The following is a 21,276-nucleotide window of genomic DNA, read 5'->3' as shown; positions in this document are numbered from 1 at the left end:
ATTCTGTGAGACTGATTAGGTCAAGATGAACTGTAATACTTATATTAACAAATGTAATACTAAATCAAGAATAAAATGTTTATTACTCATATGGAAAAATGTAATACTTTGAAAAATATATATATACTTTTATATTTTAATGTAAAAGCATTACATTTTCCTTTATAATTGCAACATTATTTATAAAGGAAAATATAATAGTTTTGATGAAAAAATAATACTTTTATATCAAAATATACAAATATTACATTTGTCGTAACAAACATTTTATTTCTGATTTCGTATTACAATTGCTAATATAAGTATTAAATTTGCATATTGACATGATCCGACCCAACTCGTCTCACAGAAAAGAGTATGTGAGATGATCTCATCCAAGTGTAACCTTTTTTTTTATTCGTCCCTAGATCTATCCCGCATTAAAAATATATATATTTATTAATTAAATACAAATTATATATTAACACCTCTTATGGTGAAATTTTTTAATAATAAGTTTCGAACTTTGGATTACTCCATTTTTGTCGTTATACGCCTAAATTAAACCATAAATAATGTTTTCTAGTTTTCTACGACTTCAAGATCGCCGGGGTCAACACCATAGCAATGAAATAATTAAGCAGAAAGACAGTGGAGTTTTCTCTGTTCTAAGTTGCAGCCATTTACAGAGATTAAGATGGAGAACCATGAGAGGGGAAATCAATACAAGGTTCATTGCCTCATATTACCATATCCAGCCCAAGGCCACATAAACCCCATGCTTCAATTCTCCAAGCGCTTAGAAGCCAAAGGGGTGAAGATCACCATAGCTATAACCAAATTCTTCTTAACAACCCTGCAAGATCTCTCGAGCAGCCATCTCTCCATTGAAACCATCTCCGACGGCTTCGACGAGGGCGGCTATTCTCAGGCCCCGAGCGGTCAGGTCTACATCGAAAAGTTCCGAGAAGTGGGATCCGAGACGTTGGCGCAAGTTATTCGTCGGCTCCGGGTTGGGCGGTTTCCGGTTAGCTGTGTCGTGTATGACGCGTTTCTTCCGTGGGTTGTGGACGTGGCGGGTGAGGAGGGGATCTCCGGCGCCGCTTTCTTTACGCAGTCGTGTGCGGTGGATGGGATTTACTATTACTGCCAACAGGGGCGGTTTAAAGTTCCTCTTGGCGGCGATCAAGTGGTTGAAATTCCGGGGTTGCCGTGTTTGGAGCCCAAAGACATGCCGTCTTTTATATATTCTCCTGAATCGTACCCCATGGCCTTGGAAATGCTTATGAACCAATTCTGCAATATTCAGAAGGCCGACTGGATCCTGGTCAACACTTTTTACGAGCTCGAGCTCCAGGCAAGCAAACCTTAGCTTTGTTTTTTTCATTTTAATTGTTACAATCAAGCCGGATTACCACTACAGTAAAAAAGGGTATAGTTGTTACTAGTGAAAGCATAATTTTATTTCTTATAGAATTAATATCACTTTTAGGCCCTTGACTTTTGAGTTTTATTAATTTTGGTGTGTAATTTTAAACTTTTTTAATTTTGGTGTCTAACTTTGTTATTTTTATCAGTTTTGACCCTTCAGGCCAAATTGACCGCGAAATGTTGACAGATTTTATATTTTAAAGGCAAAATCATTATCCCAAAGAAAGATTTTCAATATCTAAACAAAATCACTGTAAAATCTTATTCATAAGTGTTTAACCAGTGCAAATAATGGTGAAGACAGACAGAAACTAGACAAAGATCTATAAGATTTATAGCAGCGACGATTGACAATCCCTTCTTTTTCTCTTAATATGATTCTTCTTTTGTTTAGATATTGAAATCTTTCTTTGAGATAATGATTTTGCCCTTAAAATATAAAATCCGCCAACATTTCGTTGTCAATTTAGTCAGAAGGACCAAAATTGATAAAAATAACAAAGTTAGGCATTAAAATCAAAAAAATTTAAAGTTCTGCACCAAAATTGATCAAACTCAAAAGTCAGGGGACCAAAAGTGATATTAATTCTTTCTTATATAATCACATTTTTTTGAGATGGAGAGTTGGACTTGACCTTCGAGCTTTCGCCTAACATGGTGTTGGACTTAATTCTTTGTGGACTACCATATACCCAACAACTCTTCCAGCACTTGCCAACAATGAGCAAATATCAATTTTGGTCCTATGAGTATTAGTAAAATGACAGTTTTGACCCAAATGTTTAATTTCTACCAATTTTCATTCATGACTGTACTATTATTTTAGTACCAATTTTCATTCACGACTATTGTTTTAGTGGCAAAATTCATCGTGCCGATCCCTCATCCGTTTAAAACGTGCTGAAATTTAAAATATTTATGGGTACATTCATCTTTTTTAACTTAATATCGCAATTTATTTGAGCGAATAAATAGATTTAAGCCTTAGGATTGATCACAATTCACAGTTCTCCTCCTCATCTTAAATTAATTTAAAGGAGGAGAATTGTGAATTACGATCGATTTTCGGACTCAAATCACTTTATTCATGCTCAAATCGTGATCTTAATTTGAAAATGACGAAAATACCCTTCAAATTTTAGATTTTGACATGTTTTAAACAAATGGGTGACAGGTACGATGAATTTTGACACTAAAACAATAGTCGTGGATGAAAATTGGTAGACAATAAACATGTGAACCAAAACTGTCATTTTGACCATACTCGTGAGACTAAAATTAATATTTGCTCTGCGAACAATAGTATTAGACTTGACCTTTCAAACCTTCTCCAAACAATCTCCTAGTTACTTGGTAGACTTGGCCTCCGGCCAACATTAATTAAAACAACTTTTATTACTCTCTTTTCATCTTTCTCCAATAACATCAAGACATGTGGCATGAGTTTTACTCCCTTGGGATACATATATCATTTTCCTATTTTGACTAGGCATACATCAGATAAGTCACAGTTCAGTACTGTTTCATTAAATCAAATTGATTGCACAGGTAATTGATTGGATGAGGAAGTTATGGGTGGTGGGGGCAATTGGGCCAACTGTACCATCAAAGTACCTAGACAATCAATTGCCAGATGACAAAGAGTACGGTTTGAGCATGTTCAAACCGATGACAGAAGTTTGCATGAAATGGCTAGACGACCGGCAATATGGTTCGGTTATTTACGTTTCGTTTGGAAGCATGGTGAAATTGCAAGAGGAGCAGATGGAGGAATTGGCGTGGGCTCTGAGGAGTAGCAACAGACCCTTCTTGTGGGTAGTAAGATCCGAGGAAGCTAATAAGCTTCCTAAGAATTTCCTAGAGGAGATAGAAGAGGAGACGAGAGGATTGGTGGTGTCGTGGTGCCCGCAATTGCAAGTCTTGGCTCACCGTGCTGTGGGATGCTTTCTGACACATTGCGGATGGAACTCGACATTGGAAGCGATTAGTTTAGGGGTCCCAATGGTAGCAATACCTCAATGGTCTGATCAGGCCACCAATTCGAAACTCGTGATGGACAAGTGGAAAATTGGGGTCAGGGCAAAGGCAGGGGAGAATGGTGTAGTGAAGAGAGAGGAGATTGAGGAGTGTATAAGGCGAGTGATGGAGGAAGAAGAGATGAGAGCAAATACAAGAAAATGGAAGCAAGTTTGCAGAGAGGCAATGGAGGAGGGTGGCACTTCAGACCGTGATATCCAGGACTTCATTTCTTGTTTGGCAGCCAAATCCATGACTAAGTAAGACACATTTGACCAGGCCAGTTAGATATTCCAATTGAGAGATGAATAAACTTGAACTTTATTTAAATAATAAATTGCATTCCATGAGCCATGTTTGATAGATGATTGTTTAAAAGGCTTATTCAAATAAATTGATCAATTACTATTTAACATGCATTCAGTAGAGGCATCGGTTGACTCTTTGTGCTTCAGTAGGTTGAGAAAGTAGCTATGAACAGATACTACAATGTAACAGAGTGAGTAGAACTCAAAAAACAAATGCATTCACATTAATTAACTAGATGAGTCCTACTTTACTATTTTAAAAGTTAGTATTTACTTGCACTTTTTAATCGCAAATGTGCAACAACTACTTGCACTTATAACACATTTACTTGCACTAAATTTCGAGTTATTTATGAAAATGTCACCACGTCGATTTTTTTTTAAATTACATCTGATTTGTTGATCTAGACTGCTAGACACGTGAATCGCTATGGATCATTCTTATTTCTCTCATGGGCACCCGTTCTCATTAGTCTCCAAGGAGTATTTCCTAGTAAATGAACTTGGACATCAATATGTAAGTATACTCCACTAAAGCTGATGGATTTAATTGTCTTCATACATTCCAAATTGGATTAAAAATAAGTCCAAAAGATTAATTTCACAAGTATTTATCTTGGTTTTGTTCTTATAAATTCATAAGTTCAATTTATAGAACATTTGGTTGTGCAACAATATATTTATGAAAATGTTGTAACAATACTAATAATAAGTTTATTAGAATAAACACATTTAACTTGTGGTGCACTGTTATTTAATAAATTCTTTAGCGTTTAATAGAGTCTTTAGTGTCTTCAAAATTGATCCTGAGTCATTTTGGTATGTAAGGTTCAAAACAATTTTGCAAAACATATAAGACTCATAATGTTCAGTTTATTTTGAGGTGGACCTTGAGATTATTTGGAAAGCTATGGTGTATGTTTAACATTTTAAATTTAAGACTCATAATGTTTTATTCATTGTGTGATTAAGCTATCTTTTGGTTATTTTGATGAGTGGGGGTGATAGACGTGTCAACTTCAAACTCTTAGCCATATTGGAGATAGTGTTAGAGTTATAAACTAGTCATAGAATATACTTAGCATTATGCTTACATTAAGAGATTCCTACTTAAGCATGCTTTTAAAGATTTTAGGGATCATACAGTGTGCATATTTTCTTTTGCAAATTTTGATGATTTCTTTTCAATTGTGCATATACATTTTATTTGAGAAACATCCATTAAGGAACTAAGAATAAACGTAGGATTTTTTTAGTACTACTGACTCTGTTACAATGTAGTATCTGTTCATATATAGCTACTTTCTCAACCTATTGAAGCACAAAGAGTCAACAGTCGCCTCCAAACCAAAGTTAGGGAATCTAAATGCATGTGATCATAGAAGATATTACTCTCTTGAGTAGAGAACATATTACTATGGTTCGTGTGTTTTGTTCTTTAATGGATGTTATGCCAGTACTTGCACCAAGTGGAAGAATGAAAGTATTTTCTCATATATATATATAATATAATATATTATATTATATTATTAAGTGGTTGTGGTAATATAATATATTATATTATATTATTAAGTGGTTGTGGTGCAAGTAGATGATTAAGTCAGTTAGTATTTAGTCAGTTAGGTAACTTAGGATATTCAGTTTACTAACTGAATATCTGCCTATATATGGCATGTAGGCATTTATGCCAAAGAGTCCTCCCACTGCTCCCGTATTCAGAATACACGCACCATCTAGTATTCTAGAGAAAGTGATAGACAAAGCGCTAATGTTATTCTGCAGGCTTATCATCCCCACATGCAATACCAATAGCTATGGCGAGAGACGTTATCCTAAAGCTTCCACTGTTACGAGATCAGGTTCCTCGTATTTATGTTTCCTTTAGTTTATGTTAGTTAATATAATACTAAAATTTGGTATCAGAGTCTTAATAATCTCTGCCTAGTTAATTGTATTGCCTATAATCAACGTTAATTTAGTTCATATACATCAATATGGTTTATGGAATAACTAATCAACTTAGTAATATTACGGTCTCTCCAAAACAACCCAAACCACCTCCCATTCCACCTCTGTCCACATAAAAAAGGCCATCAAAATTCAACTCATATTTCAAACGTTCAGCATGGTCCCTACGTGCAAATTTTACTGTGGACCGTGATCCACCAAGTATTGTGGTCCAAGTGACAAAACGACATTGTTTTGATTAATGAAAACAAACGGATGAAATTGCCTCCATTCCATGCACCTGCAGTTCCCTTTCAACACAACTGCAGTTCCAGACGGATGAAACAGCCTCCGACAACTACAGTATCAGTTCAACACAACTGTAGTATCATTTGAGATGAACTGTAGTATCAATTACGGACACAACTGCAGTATCAGTTCAATACAATTGCAGTATCATTCAACACAACTACAGTCTCATTTGAGATAAACTGTAGTATTAACTACGGAGATTTACTGGAGTCGTTTCTCCCACTTATTGAAACGACGTCGTTTTGTGACCTTGGTCCACGATATAAGAACTGGTACTACGGACCTTGGTTTTCATGAGAAACATAAACATGTGCTTTGTTTTGGCTTTTAAAAAGTTCAATTTTCACCGTCGCTTGATCTATTTTTGTCGTACGTAATACGTTATACACAAATTTTACCACAAAAAAAATTTATTCCATCTACAATTTCAACATCACACAGTGGTCAGCACCGTCCCGCATTCAAGTATATGGTGTATTATTGAACAGCAAGCTAAGCTAGAAACAATTGAGCAGGAAAACAGTGGGCTTTAATTTCTCTGTAATATCTTCCGTCCATTTACAGAGATTGAGATGGAGAACCATGAAACGGGAAATCAAAAGCATGATGAGGAAGACAAGGTGGTTCACTGCCTCATATTACCATTTCCAGCCCAGGGCCACATAAACCCCATGCTTCAATTCTCCAAGCGATTAGAAGCCAAAGGAGTGAAGATCACCATAGCTGTAACCAAGTTCTTGTTAACAACCTTGCAGGACCTCTCAAGCAGCCATCTCTCCATTGAAACCATCTCCGACGGCTTTGACGAGGGCTGCTCTTCTCAGACCCGAAGCAGTCAGGCTTACATCGATAAATTCCGAGAAGTTGGTTCCGAGACGTTGGCGCAAGTTCTCCGTCGTCTCCGGGTTGGGCGTTTTCCGGTTAGCTGTGTCGTTTATGACGCGTTTCTGCCTTGGGTTGTGGACGTGGCGGTTGAGGAGGGAGTTTCCGGTGCCTGTTTTTTTACGCAGTCGTGTGCGGTGGATGGGATTTACTATTACTGCCAACAGGGGCGGATTAAAGTTCCTCTTGGCGGCGATGAAGTGGTTGAAATTCCGGGGTTGCCGTGTTTGGAGCCCAAAGACATGCCGTCTTTTATATATTCTCCTGAATCGTCATACCCCTTCGCCTTGGAAATGCTTATGAACCAATTCTGTAATATTCAGAAGGCCGACTGGATCCTGGTCAACACTTTCTACGAGCTCGAGCGCCAGGCAAGCAAGCAATCCTTTGTTTTTTCATTTTAATTGTTACATCCAGTGTTTACCACTACCTCAAATGGCTATAACTTGTAACTAATGCATAACTTTATTCTTTATATAGTCACATTTTTCCTGAGGAAGGATGCTAAATTTGACCATTCAATCCTCTACTCACAAATCTTCTAGTCACTTGGTGCTGGACTTAACTCTTAGTCCAATAATTCTTCCAACATGCCAACAATGGTGCTGGGCTTAGCCTTTGTGCCTCCGCCCAACAAATTGCCTAGTGTTTGGCTTGATCCTTTACGGACTAAGTCAAATAATATCTCCAGCACTTGACAACAATGATACTGAACTTGACCTTCCAGACTTCTGTCAAACAATCTCCTAATAACCTAGCCTTGGACTTGGTCATTAAGGACCCAACAGCAATTAAATGCATTTATGAGTATTTTGACAAGGCATAGATCAGATTGGTCACGGTACTGTTTTGTTAAATCAAATTGATTGTACAGGTAATTGATTGGATGAGGAAATTATGGGTGGTGGGGGCAATTGGGCCAACTGTACCATCAAAGTATCTAGACAATCGATTGCCAGATGACAAAGAGTACGGTTTGAGCGTGTTCAAACCTATGACGGAAGTTTGCATGAAATGGTTGGACGACCGGCAAGATGGTTCGGTTGTTTACGTTTCATTTGGAAGCATGGTGCATTTGCAAGAGGAGCAGATGGAGGAATTGGCGTGGGCTCTCAGGAGGAGCAATAGACCCTTCTTGTGGGTAGTAAGATCCGAGGAAGCTAATAAGCTTCCTAAGAATTTCCTAGAGGAGAAGACGAGAGGATTGGTGGTGTCGTGGTGCCCGCAATTGCAAGTTTTAGCCCACAGTGCTGTGGGATGCTTTTTGACACATTGCGGATGGAACTCGACATTAGAAGCAATAAGTTTAGGGGTCCCAATGATTGCAATACCTCAATGGTCTGACCAGGCCACCAATTCGAAACTCGTGATGGACAAGTGGAAAACTGGGGTCAGGGCAAAGACAGACGAGAATGGTGTGGTGAAGAGAGAGGAGATTGAGGAGTGCATAGGGCGAGTGATGGAGGAAGAAGAGATGAGAGCAAATACAAGAAAATGGAAGCAAGTTTGCAAAGAGGCAATGGAGGAGGGTGGCACTTCAGACCGTGATATCCAGGACTTCATTTCTTGTTTGGCAGCCAAATCCATGACTAAGTAAGATTTGTTTGTTTGTTTTTGTTTTTTTTTTTTATAAAAAATTTTATGTAAAGGCTACTTGCTTTTCAGTAAAATAAATTAAGACATTCGAATTGCGAGATGAATATCTTGAACTTTATTTAAATATAAATTGTATTCCATGAGCCATGTTTGATTGATGATTATTTAAAAGGCTTATTCAAATAAATTGATCAATTACCATTTGACATACATTCACATTAACTAAATGAGTCGTATATATTTTACTATATCTTAAAACGTTAGTATTTATACTTTAAAAATATGTAATTCTTTTATGCATGCTACCATGGTTGATTAAGTGAAAAGAATATAAAAGTGATCATCCATTAAAAATAAAAGAATCTATCAACAACTTTTTTTAAGAAAGAAGTAAAATGAAAATGTATATATACACCATCTATTATATTTGACATTTATCCTTTATTATTCATAAATTCATCGAATTCTTAGTTCTTTGATTTTTTTTTTTTTATAATTTTTAAACTTTGTGTAAGATTCAATTAAATATTACAAAAAATTAAATAGTAAATAATTTCAGTTAAGTTTCATTAATCAATACATAAATAGAATGGCGGGAATAGTAATTATGTTTGAACCTAAGGTTATTTGTGTAAACACTCTTATGTTTTTACCAATTAAGCAAATGTACTAGCAATTAATGCACCGATATATTTGGAGCCACTTCCTCCTTACTCAATTTAATTACCGCTACTAGGAAATTACAGATTAGTATTCACCGCACTTATTCATTTAACGTCCAATCACACTCAAAAGTTCATCTAAATTTCGGTCAAAATTTAATCAAATCACATTGGAGACATCACTCAAAATATAGTTACTGACCTAAGGCACTTCTCTTCGCGAGGTGACTGACCTTATATGGAGCATAGGAAGAAGATCTGACCGTTGCGGTCAAAGTGGGTGTGCAAGAGTCCTGGATAGTGTATGGGGCCGACCATGTCGCCCAGAATAATCACTTGGCGTATGATAGGGTCGAGAGTTGACTAGTCACCCCCCGCAACGAGGCCGATTGACTAGGTTTTTTCAAGCCTTAATCAATCCAATCACTAGTTTCTTTGAATCCTTGCAGGCTAGGGCATATGAAGTAAGATGTTAATTTTTACTAGTTTTATTATTTTTACTATGAGTCAACTAACTGAGAATATACAAACTAACTTGTCTGGATCATATTCACTTAGTGGGGCGCATCTAACGAAGATGCTTTCCATTTAATTAATTAGTGTCTTAAATTTTGTAGGATGTTAACATGTTACATGGTCAGTCGGAGGGCTCATACTATACTTCTATTGTCTCCAGATGCCAAATTTAGGGCTCATAAGTAAGGTACTCACCTCGTGTGTTTTCGTTTAACTTAACTAGTCTTCGAGTATGTAGGATTATAAAGTGCTCAACGGTCGGCCTTCAATCTCAGTGTTGAATATTGCACTTATAGTTTTTTTCTTCTTTTAGCTAAGTTGTTTTTCCCACTAAATTTTTCGTAGTCTAAGGCTTTTAACGATGCAACAAATGTAATTTGTGCCCCCTATGGTCAGCTCTGACTTAGGGGGCTCACCAGGGATCACTTAGTTTAAAGGTCGAGCCTAAATGACCGCCACCTGAACAATCAATACCCATTTAATGATGCATGGGATGAGGAGTAGTAATTGGTCGGAAGAAGACTTGACTTTAGAAGTGGTGAACTGGTTGGAGAATATTTTTGAGATATTTTCTTGAAACATCGACTTCGTGAAATCTCAAAAAAAAGAAAAAAAAAAAAGTGGAGGACTGGATGATTGATGGTATTACTAGGCCTAGGCCACATGGACCGGCCTAAGAAAGTAACTGGATCAAGGAAGCCTAAGAAAGATACACATTATAGAGCAACTTAGGAATTTAATAGGCGTTGTGTTCATTATTCCTAATGTAGTAGGATTAGGGCTTATTATTTCTAATGTAATCATGACTCCCACAGCCTAGGATTCTTATTCTTTGTAAGGCTTTAGGCCCAAAATATGTATAAATAGACTAACTATACATGGGGAGAAGCGGCAATTTTCACCATTTCCAAGCAATTTCGAGCAATACAAAATATTAGTTCTCTTTAAAATTCTTTTCATATATTTTTTCCATGTACTCATTATTTTAATAATGACGTTGGACAACCGTTGACGGTCCAAAAGACAAAATTCAAAAATATATTTTTATTTTTAATAATAAATTTAAATAGTATTATTATTATAATATATTTTGAACAATTAAAGTTGCAGTGATGTAGAAAAAATAATTGTGAACCACAAATATACTAATATTGTAGTAGGATAATTTTTAAAATAAAAGAAAATTGTTGGAAAGTGGATAGTCTAACCATCATGGGTAGGTACTTGGTAATTTTTTTACCACCTTATTGGTGAAAAGAATTTTCAAATTCTTTTTTTATATATAAATATCAAAAAGCATTTTGGGCAGGTGAAATTTAACATTTTTTTATCACATTTCTTTGGGTAGATTCTTTTTAAATTTTGAATTTTGTCGTTTTCATGTTTAAGTCTTTCTTATTACTTCTTAATTATTTTAATTAGTAGTGTTGGCCAGCCGGTGACCGCTTAGTAGTCGTAAAATCAACACCTAGAAAATTAATGAATAACTTTGAAAACTTTTAAGGATAAGGGTCAAATAGGTCATCGAACTATATATCAAAGTACAATTAGACCCTCAAATTATATATTAAAAAAAATACAATTAGACCTTTAAACTTTTTAAAATTGTGCACTTAACCTATTTAACATATGTTGTTAAAATTGTGCAACTAACCTATTTAACATATGCAGTAATAGTGATATAATAAATCTACAACAGTGACTTTATTAATTTACAATTGTGACTTTATAAATATACAATATAACTTAATGACCTAACATTAGTGACCTACACTTGTGACTTTATGAAATTACAGTTGTAATTTTATGAGCTGAAAGAATAATTTTATAAATTTACAATATTGACTACTTTTTGAACCTATAACAGTAACTTAATGAATTTATAATAGTGACTTTATTAATATGCAATAACGACAATATGGACCTGTTACAAAAGAGTAGTTATGGATTATTTGATAGGATTAAGCTACGTAGCCAACAACTTTTCACTAAAATTTATTATCATTAGACATAAGAATATATAATTCCTATCCGATTAATTTGTAGAATTTTTTAATACAAGATAAGTTGTGATAATTCATGATAATCAATGAGTAAAAAACATTTTACTAACGTCAAACAATAAAAAGTTTTTCACCTGATTAATTTGTAAAATATTTTAATACAAGGTAAGTTGTCACAATTCATAATAATCAATGAGTAAAAAACATTTTACTTAACGTCAAATAATAAAAAGTTTTCACCTGATTAATTTATAGAATCTATTAATACAAAATACAATTCATGATAATCAATGAGTAAAAAACATTTCTCTTAACGTCAAACAATAAAAAGTTTTTCACCTGATTAATTTGTAGAATTTTTTAATACAAGATAAGTTGTCACAATTCATGATAATCAATGAGTAAAAAATATTTTTTTTGAGAGATATTGACTCTTTGTGCTTCAGTAGCACACTACTGACTCTGTTACAATATAATAAGCATAAAGAGTCAACAGTTGCCTCCACTGAGGCTCGGACCGCTCGGACCCACTCCCATCACCCACGTGGGAGTGTAAACTGGGACACCGGGTGCCACTAGACCATGAACAAATATTGTATTGTAACAGAGTCAATAGTATTCAAAAACAAATAAAAAATAAAAATAAAAAAATAGTTTTCACCGTGGCTTGATCCATTTTGTCGTTAATACACAAATTTTAATTTACCATAAATAATTTATTCTATCTACAACTTCAACATCTCAGAGGTCAGCACCGTACCGCACTCAAGTGTATGGTGTATTATTTAACAGCAAGACACAATTGAGCAGGAAAACAGTGGGGTTTTCTCTGTTCTATGTTCCGTCCATTTACAGAGATTGAGATGGAGAACCATGAGAAGGGAATTAATCACAAGCAAGATGATGATGAAGACAAGGTGGTTCACTGCCTCATATTACCATATCCAGCCCAAGGCCACATAAACCCCATGCTTCAATTCTCCAAGCGATTAGAAGCCAAAGGAGTCAAAATCACCATAGCTATAACCAAGTTCTTGTTAGCAACCCTACAGGACCTGTCAAGCAGCCATCTCTCCATTGAAACCATATCCGACGGCTTCGACGAGGGCTGCTCTTCTCAAACCCGAAGCAGTCAGGCTTACATCGATAAATTCCGAGAAGTCGGCTCCGAGACGTTGGCGCAAGTTCTCCGTCGTCTCCGTGGTGGGCGTTTTCCGGTCAGCTGCGTCGTCTATGACGCGTTTCTCCCTTGGGTTGTGGACGTGGCGGTTGAGGAGGGAGTTTCCGGTGCCTGTTTCTTTACGCAGTCGTGTGCGGTGGATGCGATTTACTATTACACACAACAGGGGCGGCTGAAACTTCCTCTTGCCGAGAATCAAGTTGTTGAAATTCCGGGGTTGCCGTGTTTGGAGCCCAAAGACATGCCGTCTTTTATATATTCTCCTGAATCGTACCCCTTCGTCTTGGATATGCTAGTGGACCAATTCTGCAATGTTGAGAAGGCCGACTGGATCCTGATCAACACTTTTTACGAGCTCGAGCGCCAGGCAAGCAAACATATAATCCTTTGTTTTTTAGTTTTAATTGTTAGATTAAGTGTTTACTGTTGGGCGGAAGTTTGTGTAGGATCAAGTCTAGTAAATTAAATGTAGGATCAAGTCTAGTAAATTAAATGCTAGAAAATTATGCCTTTATTGTGAGATATGACTAGTGATAATCACTTAAAACTGACAGGTACTAAGAGCAAATTATATTCTGGTGGACTATAATTATGGTTGATACTGCAGTTGTATTGAACGATAGTACAGTTGTGTTGAAAAGATATGGCTGATACTGTAATTGTATTGAACGGATAGTGCAATTGTGTTGAAAAGAAACTGCAGTTGCGCGGAACAGAGACCGCTCATCCTTTCAACACAACTGCAGTATCCTTTCAACACAACTGCAGTATCCGTTCAACACAACTGCAGTTCCAGACGGATGACACGACCTCTATTCTGCGCAACTGCAGTTCCAGACGGATGACACGACCTCTATTCTGCGCAACTGCAGTTCCCTTTCAACACAACTGCAGTATCCGTTCAACACAACTGTAGTATCAGCCATGATCCATGGTCCATGGTATAACGACTGGGTACTAAGAGGGAGAGTTGTTGGGTTGAAGGCCGAAGCCAAGTTTGGCAACCAACCTTTTTAAGATGTGCCTGTATATAAAAAATAATAATAATAAAGTTATGTTTTCATTATGAGGTATAACTTTTGGTGAAGTAGAAACGCTTAATCTAAATACTTACTAATACCTACAAATGTTATAACTAGAGAAGGTGAAACTGTGCTGGACTTGGCCCTTAACTGGTTTCCCCCAAATAATTCCCTCACCACCTGCCAACACTGTTGTTAAACTTCACCCTATAGGCCTTCACCTAACAATCTTCTTAGTTACGTGCTAGACTTGGTCCAACATTAATTAAGTATTCTGACTAGGCATAGATCAGATTGGTAACAGTATTGTTTTGTTTAAATGAATTTGAGTGCACAGGTAATTGATTGGATGAGGAAGTTATGGGTGGTGCGAGCAATTGGGCCAACTATACCATCAGTGTACCTAGACAATCGATTGCCAGATGACAAAGAGTACGGTTTGAGCGTGTTCAAACCGATGACAGAAGTTTGCATGAAATGGCTAGACGAGCAGCAGGATGGTTCAGTTGTTTATGTTTCGTTTGGAAGCATGGTGCATTTGCAAGAGGAGCAGATGGAGGAATTGGCGTGGGCTCTCAGGAGGAGCAATAGACCCTTCTTGTGGGTAGTTAGATCCGAGGAAGCTAATAAGCTTCCTAAGAATTTCGCTGAGGAGGAGAAGAGAGGATTGGTGGTGTCGTGGTGCCCGCAATTGCAAGTCTTGACTCACCCAGGGATGGGATGTTTTCTGACGCATTGCGGGTGGAACTCGACATTGGAAGCAATAAGTTTAGGGGTTCCAATGATAGCGATACCTCAATGGTCGGACCAAATGACCAACTCGAAACTCGTGATGGACAAGTGGAAAACTGGGGTGAGGGCAAAGAAAGAGGAGAATGGCGTGGTGAAGAGAGAGGAGATTGAAGAGTGTATAGGGCGAGTGATGGAGGATGAAGAGATGAGAGCAAATGCAAGAAAATGGAAGCAAATTTGCAGAGAGGCGGTGGATGTAGGTGGCACTTCTGACCGTGATATCCAAGACTTCGTTTCTTGTTTGGCAACCAAATTCATGACAGACTAATCTCACAATAAACCAGTCATTTAAATAATTGTACTCTATGAATCATGTTTGATAGATGAATATTTAAGATGCTTATTCAAATGAATTTATCAACCATTTAACATGCATTCACGTTAACAAGATGAGTGGTATTTTTACTAGTTTGGGAAAAATGATGAAGTGGTATTTTTACTATTTTAAAATTTATATTTTACCTTTCTTCTTTACTAATCATGAATTGATTCAACTCAGTGTTCTTTGATTATTTCTTTGGTTAAGGATGCATGTATGAGTCTCCCCATCTCAATCACATTTTCAGGTAAAATTTCTTTCATATTAATTCTCTCTTTCCAACAGAACCGCCTGTGATGAAATATTAATTATGTTTGATGTGGTTATTTGTGTACATAGTCATATCTTTATTAAGCAATGAAACAAATGCACTATCAATTAATTCCCCAATATGTTTGGTGCCACCAGCTCCTTACTCAATTTAATTAACACTACTAGGAAATTGACAATGACATTTTTTTTTTTTTGGAAACAGCTAGGAAATTGCATAATACTATTCACCATACTTATCCATTGAACGTGTATGAAAATTTCGTCCGCTTTTGAATCACAGTCAAAATTGATCTAAATTTCTATCAAAATTTAATGTGATCGATAAAGTCGTTGATTTAAATTTCTATCAAAATTTAATGTGATCAATAAGATCGTTGATCTAAATTTCTGTCAAACTTTAATTTGATTAATAAGATTGTTGATTTAAATTTCTATCAAAATTTAATATATCGATAAGGTCATTTGCACCCATAGAGATACAGTCCTAATTTGATTTTATTTTAATTTTTAATTCAAATACTGTTTGCTTAAAAAAAAAAAGGGTTATGTGCCAACTCTTTTATATACAAGCTTTCAAACACGTTCATGTGTCAACTTTTTTATTGAATTTTTTAACATTTTGTATTTTTTTTAATAATATATTTAAACATTATTATTTTATTAGATTATACTCTGTATTTTGAACAATTGAAATTATAAGAATATAAAAAAAAAATAGTGGTGAACAACAAATATATATACTTTAGTAGTAAGATTCATTTTCTCTACATCCCTATCATTTCAATTGTCAAAATATAATATTATATTTAAATTTATTATTAAAAATAAAAAAGTATAAAATGTTGAAAAAGTCTTTAAAAAGTTGACACATAAGATTCATTTTCTCTACATCCCTATCGTGTTTGAAAGCTTGTAGAAGAGCTGACACATAACCGTATTTGAAAACAAGCACTAATGTGATTTTATTAACAATACTTTATTGAAAATATTTTTAACTCAATTTTTTATAATATTAATTTTAGTATTAGTATATAAAATTTATATATTTAGAAACTATATTAAAAGTATTACGGAGTATTAAACATAAAAAATTAAATTTAAAAAAATTAAAAATACTAAAAAAAAAAAAGAAAAAAAGAAAAGAAGATAGTGTTAAAAAAACGAAGCAATTCAAAGAGTATATTATGTTTTCACTAATATTTATTTTTTAACAAACATGTCATCTTTTTTGTTTTTTTTTTAATATAAAATTTAATGCTTGTTGACTCATGAAAAGATTATCATATTTACTTTAAAAATATTATTCCATTTATCCCATATTATCTGTCATAGTTATTATTCATTGGTCAAATCAACTTTTTTTTTATTTTCTTTAATATTTTTTACTTATTTTTAAATTTGTTTTTTTTTGTGTTTAATAGTACTTTTAGTGTAGTTTCTAAATATATAAATTTTGTATGTTAATACTAAAGTTAATATTATGAAAAATTGAATTAAAGATAACTTCAGTCAAACCTCGTTAACCGAGCCAGACACATAAAATTGGACGGAGGGAGTACATATTTAAGATTTGTCTTTAGTGTGACTCTCCCATATAAGATTTCATGCTATATAATTATACTTCTTAATTTTGAATTGATTGATTTGATTTTGACGGTTTGTAAATTGTTTTAGGGCACTGTTATGTATGAAAAACAAAGGTGATGTAGTTATATATTTCATTTTAACAATGAAAATAAGATCATGCTATAAATTAAAGATCAATTTTTTTTTATCTGACAATATATAAATCATATTTGAATATTAAATAGATTCATTTTTAACGCATGATAGGTACTAGGACTCTACTTAGTCTAAGTTATATTGTGACTCTACCTTATGCATATGTATTTATTATTGTATGTTGAGGCAGTTCAATGATCAATCAAATACAAGTTCTCATCTGGTATCAGCTGTTCAGGTTCTCTCTGTCATGACCGCTAATTCTACAGCTTCTGACGGTTCTAAGGCAGTTTCATCCGAACGGATTGCTTCTGATGTTGATGCTGCCACCCATGTGTCTATTACTACGAACTCCTTGTCTATGGCCCATCGACATTTCGAAATTTTTTGTTCTGGAGGACGCAGCTTGTACCTTTCCTACGGGGTCATAACAATACAAGTTCTCATCGTAGGGTCAACTAATTCATTGTAACTAATGAATAAAAAGAGTTAATTTATTGTCATGTCATATATTTAAAAAAATTGATCTATTTAAAAATATACTAAAAATAATGAAGTGAGAGTCATTACAACTTTATTAGTGAAGTTTCCCCTTTTTGAAATAATTGTACAAATTGAGTCATTTGAGTGTACAAGTTGAATAAGTAACAAAGAAGTTAGGAAGGTATCATTTTCACTAGAAATAAATGTATACCATTAAATACTACGAAATGACGACTATTACAAATAGAAAAAGATAATATCTTTATAAATAGTCAATGTAAAAGTATTGTTCTATTTACAAATAAAAATGGATTAAATCTTGTATATATATGAGGTTGTCTCATGCATGTTAAACATGTAATACTTACTTTTTTTCTAGTCAAAAATATTGCACAATTCATGGTGAAATGATCTTATACAAGATTTTCTTATAAAAATATAATAATTCCTTTTTTTATTTAAATATGAAACGATGTTACACAAGAATTTCTCATTAAAAAAAAAAAAAAGTAATCATCTTTTTCTGTTCATATTAATCACAAAAGCTTATGCGAAACTATCTCACGTATCTCACGTTAATTAGATGAATCTCAAATATGTAACACATTTTAGAAAAAATACTTTTTTTTAATGGAGCAACAAGTATTATATTTTTTCTTTAAACAATATTACTTGTTCTTTGAAAAACATTTCATGAGAAGATGAAGAAATTTTGTTTTACAGTCAATTTTGCCCAACACTTTGTTTTGAATATCTAACGATACGAAAAGAAATTCCATAGACCAAACAAAAGTAAGCATTAAAATTATTGTAATATGTTTGAAATTCTTGCACACTAGAAAAGTTTGTTTCCCTATACCTATGCGATTTTGATTTCGATAGGATCTTTGAAATCATGAGAATATATGCTTTTAGAAATAATATGATAGCGTTAACTTTTTGAAAAAAATCACGTTTAGACCAGGACTTTTATACCTGTTACTTCAGTTTTTTTGTCAGACTATGAGGTGTCATGAGTAAATCCTAATTGTAGGAGACACATTTACACAAAGTTCAAACTCATGACCTCTCTTAAGGAACGAGAGTGCACAGTTATACACGCCAACCAAATTGATTAAGTATTACTCCGTATTTGTTTTGTAAAATAAACTCAAACTAAAATATTTGTTCTCGAAAATAGACTTATTTTATCTTTTGTTAATTTTTACTCTTGAAAATGAATGAATTACTCTTATAAAACAAAATAGTTGTTTGTGTAAAAGACTTGATATTGCTACCTCCAATCCTCCATTGTGGAGCTAATCATATTATTGTCCATATTATTGTCCATTTTTTGAGAAGTTGATGTTCACAACAACTCACTCTAGGTAACTTACACTCTGAACTCTTCTAATGACCAAATAGCTCTTTTTTCTTTTAGATGGCTTCGCTCCAACCTTATAAAGTACTTGATCACTCTAGATAACTTTTCACTTTGAACTCCTCTCAACTCCCTTTGAACCTTATTAAGCGCCTAGTATCCTCTTTTAAGTAGTCATTTCCTGCCACACATCAATATCTCAACAAGAGCACTAAATGATATGACACTTGAGTAAAGAAGTTTATCGCAAAAGTTAGCTTACGGGTGAAGGTATGCCCCTAACTTTGATACTATATAATAATTTATAAAGTGGATGTAAAATCATACTGTATTTTTTTTTAATCGCTTCTTCTCTTTTTTTTCAGTAACTTAATAGAATCAAAATTAAATATTATTACCTTCTTGCCAACTACCATGTAGTGTGATAGCATTATTGACATTCCAATATTCTTTGAACTGAAAATATTTGGGAAAATATAAAACAGATACTACCTTATAAAGAATCATGAATATTTTAAAAAAAAAAATCATTACCTTCTTATTAAAAAGGCACCGAAATTTATCAATAGTTATTGTGTAAACCACAGTCCAAAAACGACGTCATTTCGCGTAATTATTTTTCACGCGACCCGTTACAATATATATTTTTATAACTCATAATATACATTATTCTAACACAATGTACATTATCTTACTCCAAAAGTTTAAGTATTACTCATAATGTATATTATTCTGACACATAATGTACATTATTCTAACACATAATATACATTATCTTACTCCAGATATGTCATTATTGTAACACATAATGTACATTATTCTAACTCATAAAATTCAACGACGTCGTTTTAAACTGTGGTCCCACGCAACTTAATTCTGAATCCACCTTAACATATACTCCGTATATATTTTGTTTAGAATTTATTTTCTTTGAAATTCCACACCACAGAAACTGTGGATATATTAGTTTGGAGGAATGGTCCCCAAATATTGGATTGAAAATGCACTATATTGAATGATACCTAACCCATCTCTTTCATTCACGTGCCAAACTTGAAAATTACAGCTGCGGCCAAAGGTCCTCGGAGACCAACCACTGCAAACACAAAACTGTGGGTGCCTTCTCACAATTTTCTAAAAAGTTTCTTACCAAAAATAACCTCCCACATGTGATGTGAGATACAATTGTATGAAATAGGTTACCTGCAGTCATATTTCGACACATCATTTTAAATGGAAAGAGAAAAGCCATTACCCTTTGCTCAAAGGATATGTAGTGACTCTTCTATATGGGAGGTCATGAGATTGAGCCTATGTATGAACAGATACTACAATGTGATAGAGAGAAGGAGAACAATTAAAAAAAAAATTTGAGTAAATTTCAATTTTAGTCTTGTGACTATTGGAATTTTATTAATTGCAATTTATGACTTTTAAAACTGTTAATTTAGTATCTTAACTATTCAAATTTTATCAAATATGGTCACTCTCATTAAATTGTCTCCCAAATCTCACCAGGAAATAATAATAATAATAAATAATATAATGAGGTATTTTAGTCTTTTTACTTCTCTTTTATTTTTTCTCCGACGAGTCTATCACAACTACCAACTTTCTCTGTTCTTGAAGTTGCCGTCGCCACCCTTTATCTCCCCATGTTTGGAAGTTCTGATGTACTCCTTGCCGGAAAGAATCAGCTGAAGCTTGGACGACTCGAGAAGAACAGACTTGGGAAGGGGCACCTCAAAATCTAAGCTATCCTTGAAGCTCAAACATTGGTCGCTAAAAGATCTGGAGATGAAAGTTGGGGTTCTAGAAAGCTTAGGATTCTTTAATACGTGGCAGCAACCTGGAAAATTCATCTTTGTTGCCAATTGAATTCATAAGTGCATGCACGGAGCTCGCCTGGCAGGAAACTTCAACGGCAGCAGCGAACTCTTGAGCCTATGTATCGTACCTGGTAGAGAAGAGCGTGCAAAATCAAAACTAGGTTTCAGATGACGATCATATCGCCCATCGGCTTGAGAAAGTTATCAAGATTAATGACGAAAACACAACAATAATAAAGATTGATTTCTATTTCACGTTTTAATTAGGTGAAGAATCAAGGAATTGAAGCAAGAAACGTACCAGAGTGGGTTTGAATTCCTTCATCTTCAACAATTTCTTGAGTTCCAATTGAAGCTTCTCCTGTTGTTCGCAGCGGACGAAAGAAAAGAGAAGTAAAAATTGAGAAAAGAGAATTAACACTTACGGTAAGAGAAGTAACTGGACTCATCCCCGAAAAATTTGAGAAAATTTAGAAAATTTGGCGTTCGATCACTGAAAAAATTGGACTCGTCGAAGAAGAAGGAAAAAAAAAAAGTAAAATGACTAAAATACCTTCATTATTTTACCTATTAATATTTTTCGGTGAAATTTGGTTGGAAATTTAACCGGAGTGACCAAAATTGATAAAAAAAGAAATTGAATA

The 21,276-nt window shown here is 34.3% G+C and overlaps 2 protein-coding genes and 1 long non-coding RNA gene across 6 annotated transcripts; 2 read left to right on the top strand and 1 right to left on the bottom strand.

Annotated features, from left to right (window-relative positions):
- The first annotated feature begins 603 nt into the window (after nt 1-603).
- LOC116022670 (UDP-glycosyltransferase 74F2-like) lies at nt 604-8,618 on the top strand. 4 transcript variants are annotated; one of them, XM_031263472.1, is made up of 3 exons: nt 604-1,336; nt 2,959-3,285; nt 8,065-8,618. In XM_031263472.1, the coding sequence occupies exons 1-3, from the start codon at nt 677-679 to the stop codon at nt 8,470-8,472; spliced, it is 1,395 nt and encodes a 464-aa protein (XP_031119332.1). In that variant the 5' UTR covers nt 604-676; the 3' UTR covers nt 8,473-8,618. The 4 variants fall into 4 exon arrangements, with proteins under 4 accessions (XP_031119332.1, XP_031119335.1, XP_031119333.1 ...); XM_031263475.1 differs by having other exon boundaries at nt 2,959-3,656; nt 8,439-8,618; XM_031263473.1 differs by lacking the exon at nt 8,065-8,618 and having other exon boundaries at nt 2,959-3,845.
- A 3,820-nt stretch (nt 8,619-12,438) lies between these two features.
- Nucleotides 12,439-15,036, top strand: LOC116022741 (UDP-glycosyltransferase 74F2-like). The gene is made up of 2 exons (XM_031263595.1): nt 12,439-13,199; nt 14,192-15,036. The coding sequence occupies exons 1-2, from the start codon at nt 12,489-12,491 to the stop codon at nt 14,912-14,914; spliced, it is 1,434 nt and encodes a 477-aa protein (XP_031119455.1). The 5' UTR covers nt 12,439-12,488; the 3' UTR covers nt 14,915-15,036.
- A 5,235-nt stretch (nt 15,037-20,271) lies between these two features.
- Nucleotides 20,272-21,096, bottom strand: LOC116023308. Its single transcript, XR_004099407.1, has 2 exons — nt 20,934-21,096; nt 20,272-20,760 (listed from the first exon to the last, which is right to left on the bottom strand). It is a non-coding gene; the product is annotated as an uncharacterized LOC116023308 (long non-coding RNA).
- Nucleotides 21,097-21,276: the final 180 nt, after the last annotated feature.

The sequence above is a fragment of the Ipomoea triloba genome, chromosome 6, assembly GCF_003576645.1.
Source record: "Ipomoea triloba cultivar NCNSP0323 chromosome 6, ASM357664v1".
In the NCBI taxonomy this organism is placed as follows: domain Eukaryota; kingdom Viridiplantae; phylum Streptophyta; class Magnoliopsida; order Solanales; family Convolvulaceae; genus Ipomoea; species Ipomoea triloba.
The sequence above is the reverse complement of the archived record's forward strand: the minus strand, read 5'-3'. Positions and strand labels throughout refer to the sequence as shown.

Excerpts from the sequence above, each read along its gene's own strand:
- LOC116022670 (XM_031263471.1), top strand. The coding sequence starts at position 6,566 with ATGGAGAACCATGAAACGGGAAATCAAAAGCATGATGAGGAAGACAAG. Across the intron at positions 7,247-7,749 it reads TCTACGAGCTCGAGCGCCAG|GTAATTGATTGGATGAGGAA; the intron begins GCAAGCAAGCAA and ends TTGATTGTACAG.
- LOC116022741 (XM_031263595.1), top strand. The coding sequence starts at position 12,489 with ATGTTCCGTCCATTTACAGAGATTGAGATGGAGAACCATGAGAAGGGA. Across the intron at positions 13,200-14,191 it reads TTTACGAGCTCGAGCGCCAG|GTAATTGATTGGATGAGGAA; the intron begins GCAAGCAAACAT and ends TTGAGTGCACAG.